We start from the raw sequence: 16,219 nt of genomic DNA, 5'->3' as shown, positions 1-16,219 counted from the left end.
TGGAAAGAAAAGTTTGGCACCTGAGACACCAGAAGGTTTTCCTGGGAATAGCTAGATTTGGCTTGACGACTGAGCCCTGGAATAATTGTTCTGCAGCTGAAAGCCTGAATAATTTAAAAGATCTTAGTGTGACAGAGTACTTTGGGGATTCAACTCTTCTTTTCCCGTGACCTTGCACATGATCAAAAGTGGCATGTTATTGGCTATTCATAATTATTTTTAATATGAGATTCCTTGGATATGGCATTTTGCTCTGTTAACTTCCAATACTTCTTATAACGGATACCTTTGTCCACCTTATGTCACCACTGAAAAGACAGTAAATGAATATTCATTATAAAAATTGTATTAAAGTATTCTTAGAGAATATTTTCCAGCCATGTAATGAATTTGTGCTATGAAACATATGAAGATCTTGTTGGTACATATATCTGTGTGGCGTTTTAAAAAAGATACACATGTACATGACTCCGTGTGTGTGTGTGTGTGTGCATGTGGATGTAAGAAACCTTTTAAAACTTGTTGTGAAAGATACTCTTGATAAACATTTAACTAACAAATCCCTGTGGATTTGACTAGCAGATGCTTTGCTGAATTTAAGAATGGTGATATGTAACTCCGTGAGAACTTCAAGATAAAACTTGCAATATATAATTGTTTACTTTTATCCAGTGTATCACATTCAGGGTCTGTGAAAGGTTTCTATTTCAATAATATTCTTGGGAAAGCAGACTGAAGTGATAATTACCCTATTCATATTAAATTTACTTTGCTTATATTGCAAATTTTGATTTTGATATTTTTTCAAAATGTAAACTTCTAAAAAAATGGTTTCATTATCCGAGCGGAGGCCACAAGGAGGTGCTAGACAGAGAAGGATAGTCCATTTTACCCTGGGTGGAGTGAGGTTGAAAAACCATTATTTATTTCCCTCACCTCTCACTATTGGGGGAAAAAACCTCGTTTATGAAATGGGAAGTGGGAATAACTAGCGAAAATGAGAGAAAATAGTTTTCTTTATTCAATCTGCCCCGCCCCCAACGGACTATCCTTCTCTGTCTAGCACCCCCTTGTGGCCTCTGCCCATATAATGAAACTGTACTCCAAAAAAATTTACAAAAACAAATGGAGTCATACTTTGATTTCACTTTGAAACCAAACTAAATGGAAATATTCTTGTCATGCATGGAGCTCAAAAGGTTGTTGGCTTTCTAGGTTGTTGAACTCTAGCTTCCATCAGCCCTGGACAGCATAGCTATTGACCAGGAACTATGAGAATTGGATTCCAAGAATATCTGAAAAGCCACAGCCTGCACATTCCTATTCTATTGGATATCAATCCCATTGGACAACCCCAGGGAGAGGCTGAGTTTTAATCTTGTTCTAAATTTAGAAATCTCTCTCATATCTTCAGTTGCCTTCTTAAAAATCTCCAACTTTTTACCTTTTGGTTCTCAGTGTTCAGTTTAATAGCTCCTTTGTGCCTTCCTTCCATTCAACAATTGATTCAATGGGGCTACTCTAGTTCAGGCCAGTGGATTACTGTAGTAGGCTGGGTTTATTTAACTGTATAAATTGAAAGGTAACTTATGCTGTTTATTTTTGTCAATGCTGTTTATTTAACTGTATAAGCTGAAGGATAAGTTATGCTATTTTTTGTCATTGCAGGGCAGCACAACTATTTATGTGCAGGACGGAATGACTGCATAATTGATAAGATTCGAAGAAAAAACTGTCCAGCTTGCCGATTACAGAAATGTCTCCAAGCTGGAATGAACTTGGGAGGTAAGGATGCAGTAGGAGATACGCATATTTTCATTTCACTCCTCACCTCTCAAACATGTACTGTTCTTAAACTAGTGTCAGCTGGAAGATCTCAGAAGTTTTATCTTGAATTTCTCACCTAAGAACGAAGTATTGTACAAAAGTATTCTACCCTATTGTCGTTCTAAGAATTTTTTTTTGAAATATGTATTTTATAGCTCTGAATAAGTAAGGTGGGTGTTAAATGATGACAGTAATTTCAGTGGAGTTTCATACAGCTAAGAGGATTAAAACATCAGGAGTTTTGCATTTTTTTTCTGCTGTAGGAACATTCTAAAAGAATATCTAAACAAATGTAGCCAAAGGAAAGTTCAAGCTCTGTCTTATCTGCTGGAATTTCATGCTAATTTCAGCCCAGCAAAACAAAATAATTGTAATAAAATATAATCAAATGTTATTTAACTGCATAATTAGGATGACGTCAATGGGAAGCCAAGGTCCCATTTACTGGTGTATAACTATGCTGGGGAGGGGGTGATGAGGCTTTGGAAACTGCATTGGTAGCACTGGAAAACTACCAAAACCAGGGTCAGATAAGCAGTGAAGGTTATTTTCATCATTAGCCAAAGTTGCCCTGTTGGATCAGGAGCCAACAAGGGCCTTTTATCTTCTGAGAGGGACCAGTTTCGCTACTATTCTCCCACAAATGCTGATCCTGCCAAGTAGGAAGTCAAAAAACAAAGCCTGATGTTGAACCAAATACTGTAGGACAGTGGTTCTCTGCCTGTGGGTCCCCAGATGTTTTGGCCTTTAACTCCCAGAAATCCTAACAGCTGGTAAATGAGCTAGGACTTCTGGGAGTTGTAGGCCAAAACACCTAGTGACCCACAGGTTGAGAACCACTGCTGTTGGATCTTAGGTTGCAGCAATATAGTTTTCTGTCCTTGTGTGGTGGTCTTTCAAAGCCGCTGAGGACAGGCAGCTCCCTTCCTTGCAAATACAGTGATCAGCTTCATTTCTTTGGACCTGCCAAACAGACGAAGTTCACCTAAATATACAGTGTTTCTTCTTCTCTGATTAATACAGCATCTAGGAAAGGGGGCAGATTTTTAGCCTGGAGATTGGAGGCTACCTTTACTCTGCAAGGCTTAATGGAGCACGTGGAGACAATCAATTGCAAAATTTCTTTGAACTCATCAAGTACATTCTACCTATAAAAAATACATACAATTGACATGACATTATTTTTTTTATTTTTTGGCCAGTATTTACAACAAAAAGGGTTCATTGTGGACATGCTGATGAATTCATAGTGATAAACATGCTGTTAAATTAAATAGTTAAATAAATGAAATAGGCAACCAAAATATCAAAAGTTTTGGAACCCTTGAGTGGCTTAGGGAGCTGAGTGTGCTTAGTCTGGGTTGTAGGTTTTTTGGGCTGTATGGCCATGTTCTAGAAGCATTCTCTCCTGGCATTTCGCCTGCATCTATGGCAGGCATCCTCAGAGGTTGACCTCACAACCTCTAAGGATGCCTACCATAGATGCAGGCAAAATGTCAGGAGAGAATGCTTCTAGAACATGGCCATACAGCCCGAAAAACCTACAACAATCCAGTGATTCCAGCCATGAAAGCCTTCGACAATACATTGTGCTTAGTCTGTTGAGAAGGTTGAGACATAGCATGATAGCCATGTTTAAAACAATGTCATTTTGAGGAGGGGGCGAGCTTGTTTTGTGTTACTATTGAGACTAGAACATGGAGCAATGGATTCAGGCAGGACAAGAGATTCCACCTAAACATTAGAAAGAACTTCCTAGCATTAAGAGCTATTTGGCAGTGGAATATGCTGAGTTGACTCCAAATGTAATGGAGTCTCATTCTTTGGAGATATTTAAACAGAGGCTGGATGGTAATCTGTCAGAATTGCTGTTATTGTATATTCCTCCATGGCATGAGGTTGGAATACATGTCCCGTATGACCTCTCCTAACTCTTAAGAATCAGCAAATCTGTGTTTCTAAGTAGCAGGGGTTTGATGATCAGAGGATAGAAAAATGCTGAAGAAAAGAAAAGACATAGGGATAAAGGCCAAAAACAGGAGCAGAGAAATCTATGGAATGGCTCTGTCAAAGGGAATAATTGGGCGTGGAAACAACAGGAGAGAAACTGGGATGGGTCAGTTTTTGACTCTTGCAGAGAAACACTATTTTAACAAAGCCAGCAATAAAGATAGTTGAGGGTGTGTATGTTAGCTAGGGGACAATGCCAAAAAAATCAAGGAGGAACTAGAGGTGCTGTAGAAATAAGACACTTTCCTGCTTTTGCTGATTCTGGATTTCAAAACACAAAATCATTCTGTTTTTGATAAATAAAACACTTTTGCATTAAACATTTTGGTGAAGTATCCAGTGCAGAAAATAACCTACTTCTGGAATTTAAACTTTGAGTCCTTTCTCTTGAGAATTGCCCAAAGAAGAGAGGGTTCCTGAGCATTACCAGAGCACCACTGCACCCAGACAGAGAATCCTCCAGAGATTTGAACCCTAGCCCTCACTGCATTCTTTGCAACTGGCATTGATAGCCAGTTGGGTACCTGTTATATGTAATGCCGTAGTAGATTGTGTTGCATAGATTCCATGTGTTTATTTCGAAAAATAGACAAATCTGGAACTTGGTGCACTCTTCTACCACTGATAGCCTCCAAAGATTGTGTTGAACAGAGAAGTTATCACAGCATAAGATAGTTTAGCATTGTCTAAATAATTAATCAGTTAAATATATAGCAAGCCCCAGAATTTGGGTGCTTAACTGAATAAATAATAATAATAAAACTTTATTTATACCCCGCCACCATCTCCCCAAGGGGACTTGGAGCGGCTTACATGAGGCCATGCCCATCAATACAATATACACAATATAACACAAAACACAACAGGAAATAAGAAAATAAAATAACCTAAAATACAAAATCAATGTATATAAGTAACACAACAATATAAAATCAAAACATTAAGGCATTAAAAATGATCACCATGGGCAGGGCCAAATTCAAGGGTTAAAATTTTAAACACTAGGAGATAGGGCAATGTAAAATATCAGGAAGGGGCTCCGGGGGATAAGGTAGGATTTAATTGCACAACAAGAAAATAAAGTGCTTCTGAGGGCATTTTATGCAGAGTTTGGTCAGGGATTATCATGTAATCAATCATTAAAGGTACATCGGAACAGCCAAATTTTCAGACTCCTCCTGAAGATTGTCAGGGTGGGGGCCTGCCTAATATCTCTGGGGAGCGAATTCCAGAGCCAAGGGGCCACTACAGAGAAGGCCCTCTCCCTCGTCCCCACCAGTCGCATTTGCAATCGAGGCGGGAGCGAGAGGAGAGCCTCTCCGTAAGATTGGAGAGATCGTGTGGGTTCATAGAGGGAAATGCAGTCACGCAGGTAGGCAGGTCCCAAACTGTTCAGGGCTTTGTAGGTAAGAACCTGCACTTTGAATTGAAAGGCTCTAACAAAAGATGCAATGTCCTTTGACTATTAACTTCAAATAGAATCTAGAAGATATTTTGTGTTATGCTCTGTTACCTATTCTTTTAGTGTTAATTTTCCTTTTTGAATTTCAAGCAATGACGACAGTTTTGCCTATTTATCTTCCATGTTGTCATGTAGGGCATCTTCATTCTGGCCTGTAATGTAATCTGAGTGTGTCTGTAGCTTGGAGGCAGACCACCTGGGGCCTTGATCTTTTCAGTTTTCATAAATTAAGCAGCACTAGCTGTGCTTGGAAGACAGGACCTGAAGTAGATCCAAGTTGCTGGCAACAAATGACTTGGTGATTTCTCATCAGGTGTTATTTGCTTTAAACTTTCTGCTTCACATCCAAGTCTGCTGTGTGTCTCAACTATGTTTTGGGTTTTGTTCACCCTACCACCACGAATATATTCTCCTCACCTCATCCTATTATTTAAACCTTCCTAGCTCACTATACACATCCATCTGGGAGCAGGCAGGCTAATTTATTATGCATGATACCCTAAGCTGTTTGTCAGACACTATGATAGAATGGTAAATACAGAGCTTGGAAAAGTGACTTTTGGGGCTGCCCAATATTCTTTCTTTCTTTATTTATTTCAAATATTTTTTGAAATATTTTTTTACTTACACCAGCAATTGCTTACAGCCAGCAATTATTCAATGCCCCCATATACACACAATAAAATACATAACAAAATCCAATAATTACATACAGATAAAAACACTAAATCAATTCAATTAAAATCTGTTTAAAAATATTGCAGCCTGGTGGCCTTATCAATATTCCCAAGTTACTTTTTTAAAGGTAACTTCCAAGCTTTCAGTACAGTGTTGATCAAAACAGTTCAGCACAGATGAAGACAGTGGATAGCATGTGGCCCAGTCTCCAAACATGTGGCCCCTGGTGATGCCCAAAGCCACTAAACACCGGCATGAATTCCCATGTAGGTTTTACCACAAACCCAGCCAAAATGGTCCCAAGTCACCAGCAAATGTGGCAGTTTGGCTTACCAACCCAGTCCCAGAGGCCTTTTAATCCATCAAGTTGCAAAAATGGCTGTAAATCAAAAGATCTCAAAACACCATCAAGCACAATTTAGACAGTGGTGCAGCCTATGTGACCATGGGAGTGAGAATTGCTCCCTACCCTTCATGTAGTTGCTTGTCCATGTAATACCTGACTTGGCTGTATTTTTATCTCGCCCTCTATTGTTTTTGTTCTCTCAATTGTGGCTCAGCCTGAGCAATCTCTTGAATAGAATGAGACATTAACTTTCATTTTTCATTCTTTGCATTCTTATTCTTCATTATTTTTCTCCATACTCTCCTTCTGTTTATTTATATCTTGTCTCTGAAGGTCACTTACAACAGTTAAAACAAACATAATGAAAAATTTACAGTACACAGAAGTTAAAAATACAATTAAGTTATCAGAAAATTAAAACCAATTAAAACATCAAACATCAAAACAAAACCCCAAATATACAGTCCGTTCCATTATGTGAGGTTCCTTCCCCTAAGAAATCAGACCTCAAAGATCTGCAGAAAGATACCAAGATGTAAGTCTTTGGGAAGGGAATTCTAGAGCAGGCATCCTCAAACTGTGGCCCTCCAGCTGTTTGGGTCTTCAACACCCAGAATTCATGGCAATTGAACAAGCTCGTTAGGGCTTCCGGGAGTTAGAGGCCCAAACAGCTGGAGGGCCGCAGTTTGAGGATGCCTGTTCTAGAGCCTTAGAACAGCCACCAAGAAAGTATTCTCCTATTTTCCTACCACATGTCCCTCAGAGGGAGGAGAGATAGAAAGGCCTATCTAGGAGATCTCAAACACAGGCAGATCCATATTTGAACAACCAGGATCTTTGCTGTATTTGTGTTTATAGATCATAACCAATGTTTTGAATTGCCCAGTGATGAAGCTGTTGCAACAAGGGAGTTTTGCATTACCAATATACAGGCAGTCCCCGAATTGCAAACATCCGACTTACAAAAGACTCATGGTTAAGAATGCGTGAAATAACAAAAAGTGTTGTTGTCACTCCTAAAAGAGTTATCATGGGGAAAGGGGATCTCCACTGAAGCTTCCTCACAAATCCTTGTTTCCACAACAAGCTAAATTTGTCAAAATCCAGTTATCACAGGGACAGAAAGTGAGGGGCAAAGACAGCAAAACAAACACTACAAGGGTGTTAACCCTTCCCTATGTTGTCCAAAGCTAAATAATATATATATATTTGGTTAGAGTTGCACTTTAAAAGGTACCTGTTCCAACTTACATACAAAGTCAACTTTAGAACAAACCTACAGAACCTATTTTTTTCGTTAGTGGGGGACTGCCTGTACAGTCTATTGAAGCAAAAGATGATGTTTTATCATAAAAGCACAGAAATAAAGACTTAGCCTAGCCAAATATCTCTGGGGCTACTTCTTAACAAGATCCTTTAAGATACAGACTGCAGCAAATAAAATAGGAATCAGCATGTTGCAAATGAGACTCCACAGGACATGCCAGCTAGAGATCTTAACAGCAAAGTCAGTGTGGAATTACTAAGAAGCCATAGACCTTTATCTTCAGTTCTGGTATCATCTCTGGTTTTTGTTTTGCGAAATATCAGTCAAGAAATATTTCTGACTTCTACTGGTTAGTGTCATGTTACTTTGCCCTATAATCGCTTTTCTTATTCTGATGATAGTACAGCATCTCTTGGAGAAGTGTGTTATAGAGGACTTTGTTCTTCCTGAAAAATTTGAGAATGTGGATCAATTTAAGAACGAAGAAGAATCCAGGAGGACCAGTTGAAAAGCCTATCTAGTTCAGCATTTTGTTCCCACAGCTACTAACCAGATGTCTCTCAAAAACCCAAAATCAGGGCATAAGCAGAATAGCACCATGCTGCTCATGTTCCCTAGCAACTGGTATTTTCAAAGGCATACTCCCCTCTGATCCTGGAGGTAATATATAGCCATCATGACTAGTCGTTACTGATAGCCTTATCCTCTGTAAATTTATCTAATCCTCTTTTAAAGCCATCCAGGTTGGCAACTATCACTACATCTTATGGCATTGTATTCCACAGTTTAATGGTTCCTTTTGTCTCTTCTGAATCTCCCACTGTTCAGCTTCACTGAATGACTTAGGCTCAAGTATTTTGGAAACAAGTGAGGGGAAATCCTTTTTCTTGGTTTATTGCCATAGCAGTTCAGTCTAAAAGATCCCTGCAACACTGAATGCCTTGTTGTGAAGAATCATTGGGGTGGAGGAGAGTTAGTGCCTCCCAGCCAAGCAATTTCATCTTTTCTCCCCACATTGCTGCTTGTTTTTCTGCAGCAGAAGTCATTCTTCAGCACACCCAATGTCAAACTTCGTGTCATTGCTGTTCTTTAACTTCACTAATCCAATCTTCACTTGACTTTCCAAGTTTGGACGTCAACACTTTGACTGCATCCAAAATGATTTTGCAAAAAGGAATTATCTAGACTTGTCCATTGACAAATGTCCATCCAATCTTAACAGAGACATTAAAGCCCTCTGGGCATTGTCATTTTTAGCTGCCTCGATTCCAGGAAAACTTCAGTAAGATAAATGGAGGTATACCTTCGGCAATTCTAGCACCCTGATAGTTGTGCAGACACAACAATTTCTGTTGAATATCAGCAGTCTATATCAGATATCGAAAAACTAATATAAATATTTTCGTTCTGCAAAAGAAGCTTCATTTTGACTCCTGAATTTGGCTTCTCATTTGCATAAGTTTTTTTTTTACGTTTATCTTAATCTGGAGTTCTCTGTATATCCCAATAATATGGTTGCACAATATGCCCTGCCCAAGGAAGTTATTGTTTCACTGCTGAAAAATATATGTACTTAAAGGAGATATCCTATTTGGGGGACACATCTTAATGGGGGGCCCGGTGGCGCAGTGGGTTAAAGCACTGAGCTGCTGAGCTTGTTGATCGAAAGGTCGCAGGTTCGATTCCAGGGAGCGGCGTGAGCTTTCGCTGTCAGCCCTAGCTTCTGCCAACCTAGCAGTTCGAAAACATGCAAATGTGAGTAGATCAATAGGTACCGCTCCGGCGGGAAGGTAATGGCGCTCCATGCAGTCATGCCGGCCACATGACCTTGGAGGTGTCTACGGACAACGCTGGCTCTTCGGCTTAGAAATGGAGATGAGCACCACACCCCAGAGTCAGACATGACTGGACTTAATGTCAAGGGACTACCTTTATCTTTACCTTATCTTAATCTACCCAAGGCCATTATAACTGAGAAGATGACAGCTACTTATTTCAGGATCACAAATGGGCATTTCTAAAATCTGTTTCAGTAAATCCAAGATCCTTTCAAAATATATATCAAATATATTCTTTAAAAGGTGTACTTTTAAAGTTTCCATTGGAAACATGGCTTTGTTCATGTTTTGGATTATGTTCCTGTAAAATTAATCTCAGTCAGTTTGCATGAATCTTATCCCAGAACAGAATAGAAATTGGTTCTAAGATGGTAAAGCAAGGTGTCTTGATCTTGTTTTTATTTCACAAGATGCAAAAGATTGAGGATAAGAGTGTTTGGACATTCATTCTTAATATAGAACTGAATATATTTGCAGCAATCCTCAATCTCTATTAGGTTAGTTGTCTTTCAAAGAGATATTGAAATTCATGCCATGCACAGTAAATAAATTAATGCAGTAGGTGTTTTTTAAATTGACACTGAGCTTGAGAAACTTTGATAGTGAGTGGATATTTATCATTCTTTAGATGGATAACTTGGAGTACATAGATTTGTATACTTCACCCATTCCAGCAATGGAACTGTACAAAGCACTTGGAGACTACACACTTGATTATGTGTTTGTCACAAAATGAAATATACTGCACCTAAAAAGCTGGCAGTTCAGAATCTTCATTACGTTACATTGAAGATTCACCAAGGTGATAGGCAACTCCATATAGTTCTGTGATTCTCTTGACAGACTGTGCTCTTTGGAGATAGTTTGTCCTTGGCTGACTCGGGAAGTAGAAGTTGTAAAAATGTACTACATAGCAACTTGTCACTCCAGTTACATTTCGAGAATGGGTGGGGAGGTGATTTGATTTGTGAAGAATAGGAGAAGATTTGATGGTAATTTGTCCAAAGTCGTCACATATCAGGGCTGAAACATATCACCTTTAGGTAAAAAACTGTAATTACTGTAGGATATTGATTTCCTATTCAATTTGTTAGTAGCAAGCTTGAAATCATGCAGTACTTTTGGAATAGGACTATTTGTGTGTGTTTGTGTGTGTGTGTGTGTGCATGGGGGAAAATCCTACTGAGAACAGAGTTTGCTTAGTGCTTTTTGTTCTTAGGATCCCTAAGGTTTAGTGACATTGCAATAGAGAATGTTAGGCTTTACATACATATGTAAGAAAGAGGAAAAGAGAGAAAAGAAAGAGGTCAGTGTATATGACATTTTACCAAGTACAATAGAACTAGTCCCCACCTTAGGGGACTTACAGAGTAAATGCTATTCCCCCTACCCTCACAACAACTGATTTTTTTTAAAAAAAATGCATATTTTTAAAGTTAACATACTCTATCTTTTCGGATTCTGCATTCCCCCTGCCTATTCTTACTCTATCTCCCTCACTTTTTGGAATGTTCCCTCATTTTTGTGAGAGGACCATGGGCTGCATTGGGTGAAGAGTTGAGGGCCATTCTGGGGAGGCCCTGCTCTCTGCCCTACCACCATCACAGACGCGTTTGGCGGGGATGAGAGACAGGGCCTTCTCAGTGATTGCCCCCCGGTTATGGAACTCCCTTCCTGGCAATATTAGATCAGCCCCTTCCTCCTGTCCTTCAGAAGGATGGTGAAGATCTGACTGTGGGACCAAGCCTTTGAAGCAGTGTAATGAGGCAAAATGAAGTCCTGAGATAGTTTTTAAGCAACTTTTAATGTGGATAGAAGTGATTTTAATGTTTGTATATATTTATGGTTTTATGTCCTGGCATTGAATGTTTGCCGTATATATGTTGTGCTTCGCCCTGAGTCCCCTGCAGGGTGAGAAGGGCGGAATATAAATGTTTTAAATAAAATAATTTTTTATACACTGGGCTAAATTACACTAGCAGTTGCACTTGCAAAGGAAGGAAGTTAGATTTATTGCAACTGTAAGGAGAAGGTGTCTGCTAGCTATAAGTAGCCTTTCTCTGTAATGATCCTCCAAAAATCTCCCTTTACAAACCTCCACGAAAGCTAAGATCTTCTGGAGAGGCCCTGCTCTCGGTCCCACCACCAGCACAGGCGCATTTGGCGGGGACAACAGGGCCTTCTCAGTGATTGCCTCCCCCCCCCCCCCCCCGGGCTATCGAACTCCCTTCCTGACAATATTAGATCAGCACCCTCCCTCCTGTCCTTCAGAAGGATGGAAGACCTGGCTGTGGGACCAAGCCTTTGGGGCAGTGCAGTGAGGCAATAATAGAATGGTGTCCTAAGAATGTTTTTTAAGCAACTGATTTTAAAGTGGATATAAGTGATTTTAGTGTTTGTGTATATTTATGGTTTTATGTCCCGGCATTGAATGTTTGTTGTATATATGTTGTGCTCGAACCCTGAGTCCCCTGCAGGGTGAGAAGGGCAGAATATAAATGTTTCAAATAAAATTTCAAATAAAAAGGACTCAACAATTGCTGGCCAGCAGTTCTCCCTCTGCATAACTGTCAAGCCTAAGAAATAATCTGAGGAGGTAGAGTGAGGAGACAACTCAGAGGAGGAGGAAGTGGCTGGTCCTTGTTCTGAGGAGAAAAGGAAGGTTATTGGTGAGCATTCCCTAATTTCTCCCTCCAGTAGCCCAGACTAGCTGCATCTTTCTTCTCTGAATTGACTCCTCCATTTCTCCATCAGTAAGAAGCATCCATTGAAGGTTGATAGTTAGCAGGATGGTGATGCATGAATTGTGCAGATGGAGTTCTATTCTGCTCCTTTTTGGTGTGGGATCTCAGCCAGTATGTCTTGCACCCTTAAACTGGTCTATTGCCTTAAGGTATAATAGCAAATTCTGGTCCATCCTCACCATTGAAGCAAGATTCACCTGGAAATCCAATCAGCTTCTGTATGTGGAATTCAGGAGGGGGTGTCATCTTGTTCTTCAGCTTAGGTGGTAAAATAGCTCATGCCACCCCTTTGAGGGAATACAAAGAAAATGAATTGGTCAGTTAGCCTGTGTCTAACCATTTAAAGCTGACACTCTTTACTTGGAACACTTACTTGATTTCTTTTGTCTTGGTGAATCCATGCAGTTGTATTTTAAAGAGCAAACTTGCGAGAGAATACTGAGAGGGTAACAAAAGAATGACAAGAGTTGAAAGTGATTCAGTGAACAAAGAGAAAGTTAAGTGGTTTGTGATGGGTGTCTAGGTGCTTTTAGGAGAATTAATTATTCTTACCTGATTCTATGTGAACAAGGGAGAAATGCATTAAAAGTTGAGATATATTTGGGATATACTTTTGCTTTCTTTTATGTATATGTTATTCTTTTAAAAGGCAAGATCATTAGTCATTTCTGGTCTTTATTAGACTTTTTGCTTGATGTGGTTATTGTCCTCTGAACGACCATCGCTACCTTCCATTTTTTGAAAGAGGGCAAGAAGGCTGATAACTGCCATGTCTCTAAAACTGTTTCATTGTTTTTACACATCTTCTCTTTTTTTCACAGCACGGAAGTCCAAAAAGCTGGGCAAGTTAAAAGGAATCCACGAAGAACCGCAGCAGCAGCAGCAACCACCTCCCCAAAGTCCAGAAGAAGGCACTACCTATATTGCTCCATCCAAGGAACCTTCTGTAAACACAGCCCTCGTTCCTCACTTGTCTGCCGTTTCACCAGCATTAACTCCCTCGCCTGCCATGGTCCTAGAGAACATTGAACCTGAAATTGTATATGCAGGATATGATAGCTCAAAGCCAGATACAGCAGAACATCTACTCTCCACTTTAAACCGTCTTGCTGGAAAGCAGATGATTCAGGTGGTAAAATGGGCAAAGATACTTCCAGGTAAGAATATACGGTATTACAACCTTATACCATACTTGAAAAAGTATGTTTCAACTATAATTCCCAGGACAGTAGACTAAAGAACTTTTGAGTGTATACTTCAGGAGTTTAATATGATTTGAATTGCCCAGCCTCTGAATTTATAACATATTGGGTTTAATGTAAAAAAAAAAAAAAGGCTTTATCTTTTTGCAAAAGACTGGATGATAATGCTTCCTCTGTATCAAGATTTAATTAGTAGCTTCCTGTTTTAACCAGTAGTCCACTGTTTGCCTGGAATGGAAATTGAACTAGGTAACTATCTTGAATAAACAGTGAATAAATATATTTTCCATGAACTGTTGCCTAAATTAAATTTTTATATTTATTTAGAATATATTAATATTTAGCAATCAACTTTAAGAAAAAGGGAGCCTCTTTTATAATAACATCATCATCCTTTTCTGTAAGAATCTTGCATCCTATTTTATACGTCTTTGAAGCTCCCTAGTTTTCCGTTATTAATCTGAATTATGGGTCATTATGTCTCTGTTCTTGAATCTGTAGCAGTTGTCAGCATTTAGCTCCGGATACTGTGAAATCAATAAAGACTGCACCTCCTCTAAAAAGGCCAAACAGATTCCCCATGTTATTGAGTATGCTAGACCTCACTCCCTTGACATCAGGGATAAGGGTGCAGAGTATCTCACTAGACCAGTGATTCCCAGCCTGTGGTCCATGGACCACCAGTGGTCCACAAGAATGAAAATATGGTTCGCAGCCTTACCATTACTACATTGTTGCCTCAAAACCATGTGGCAATGGTCTCATAAAACCCTCTTAAAGTGCCGAGGCAATGGGGATGTCGGGAGGGGAGAGGCTGACTACCCACAAAAGATTACTATTACCACATCAGTTCTAGATAATTAAATATGGTTTTATGTGGATATACTGGGTGGCATATCAGAAACTAGAACTGATGTGGTCTATCCAATGCAATTTTCTGAATCGGCACCTCAAATAACCACACCGAATCTAAAGTTGACCAAAAACTGATTCGTAATCCTTTTGGCACCAATGTTGGAGAGTGGTCCCTGGTCAAAAAAAGGTGGGGAGCCACTGCACTAGACCTTAAGTAGATCAGTAATTAACAAACATTAATAAGATTAAGCCCTTGTTTCCCTTGCCAAGCTTTCTGGAATGCAAGATACAAACATGAAAGAGGCACGTGCTAGGACAAACAGAGGCATTTCAGCTTAAGAGAGCATTACATCTAAGTACTGCTAGGCATATTGTCTACTTTATTGTAAATTAAGAGTATTTCTGTCAGATTTTCTTTTCATAAATTAATTGCTTCTGGGTCTTCACTGTTAAGAAATGATTTTAATAACTTGTGTAATGCAAAGGCATTGGGATTTATGCCTCAAATTTAGACGATGGCAAGGTAGTTAATGTGCAATACCATTGATGTTTGTATGTTGTTTTTTGAAAATTGGTTCTTGTATTCTCCAGGTTTCAGAAACTTGCCTCTTGAGGACCAAATTACTCTAATCCAGTATTCTTGGATGTGCTTATCATCATTTGCCTTGAGCTGGAGATCATACAGGCATACAAACAGCCAGTTCCTCTATTTCGCTCCTGATTTAGTCTTTAATGAGTAAGTTACCTGTTAAATTTTTGGGGGTTTTTTAAAGAAAGAGGAAGTAGAGCACTGTGAAACCTGATGTGCAAAGGTAGAAGTCTTGTGAAAGGGTTATAACCACTGAAGAATGAGCACATTGAAAGGGCTTTTTGACAACCATTCCCCCTATCACCAATCCATTTGATTTGTATCTGACATTTTAGAGAGCAGTGTTTTCAAAGCGCCAGCATTCAGCTGTTTTTGGCATACTTTAGCTGACATGCAAACTGGATTAACAGGAAATATTCTGTTTTGGTATCCATGGTTGCTTGGAAAAGCTATCTGCTTTGTAGGATATGTGAATATCTAAACCGCTAGTTTTTCCCTCCCATTCACAGAAATAGTTCTTTTGTCAGTAGTATACAACTGATGTTTTCATTACTATTTTAATTACCTTGCTTTGCAGCCTTGAAAGCAGCTGAAAGGCCTCAATGAAACATTCAAAGATTTTATTACTTTTGTGATAATTGAAAAAATTGCTCGTTTTAAATTGAAGTGTAAAGCCTTGTCCACATGGAGTCCATAGACTGAAACAATATTGTTCTAAAGTCATATTGGCAGCGATCCGTTCTTACTGTTGCCATGCAAAACAGCAGCATGCAAGTTCCTCTGAAAATGTGTAATTTGTTATTTTTATTACATTCTAAAGCAGGATTGGCTTCTATACAGACTGCCAGAGTTGTTGGACTGCAACTTCCAGCAGTCCCAACAAACTTAGCCAATTTCTCCTGCTATTTGTTATTGTTTGTAAAAGAAAATTTGGAGAGGGGGGGGGGGGGCGGATTCTGGGATTGTGTTATCTACTTAAAACAATTGATACATCTATCAAAAATCAGATTCTTTGCTTTTAAATAAAGATTCTAGTATCACTAGAAGACCTGCAACAGTCTCAATGGCATTAGCTAAATCACATGCAAGTTATTATAAGACATTCTCTAAAAATTGGAAGTTTCATTTCGTCTATTTTACTTCTGATTGGTTAACTAGTAGTGCAGGTTAAGAATGTTGGAAATAGCAACCTCCCAAGTCTCCACTAACTGTTTATAAATGTATATAATTGTTAAGCTATGCTGTTGTTGTTTATTTGTTCAGTCGCTTCTGACTCTTTGTGACCTCACGGACCAGCTAAACTATAAGCGATATTATTAAGCTATATATGTGTGTGTGTGTGTGTGTGTGTGTGTGTGTGTTGGTATGCCAGTTTGTGCCTCTTTGGTGTGGGAGGGGCTT

General features: G+C 39.2%; 1 protein-coding gene across 3 annotated transcripts in view; it reads left to right on the top strand.

Moving 5' to 3' along the window:
• NR3C2 (nuclear receptor subfamily 3 group C member 2) overlaps positions 1 to 16,219 on the top strand; it is a 188,462-nt gene that overhangs the window by 129,542 nt on the left and 42,701 nt on the right. For all 3 annotated transcript variants that reach the window (XM_060778863.2, XM_060778862.2, XM_060778861.2), the window contains exons 4-6: positions 1,669 to 1,785; positions 12,994 to 13,329; positions 14,821 to 14,965. In XM_060778863.2, the coding sequence (XP_060634846.2) occupies positions 1,669 to 1,785; positions 12,994 to 13,329; positions 14,821 to 14,965 (598 nt within the window). The remainder of the gene's footprint in view (positions 1 to 1,668; positions 1,786 to 12,993; positions 13,330 to 14,820; positions 14,966 to 16,219) is intronic.

This window comes from Anolis sagrei, chromosome 5, assembly GCF_037176765.1.
Source record: "Anolis sagrei isolate rAnoSag1 chromosome 5, rAnoSag1.mat, whole genome shotgun sequence".
NCBI classification, from domain to species: domain Eukaryota; kingdom Metazoa; phylum Chordata; class Lepidosauria; order Squamata; family Dactyloidae; genus Anolis; species Anolis sagrei.
This window is presented reverse-complemented; position numbering and strand designations above follow the sequence as displayed.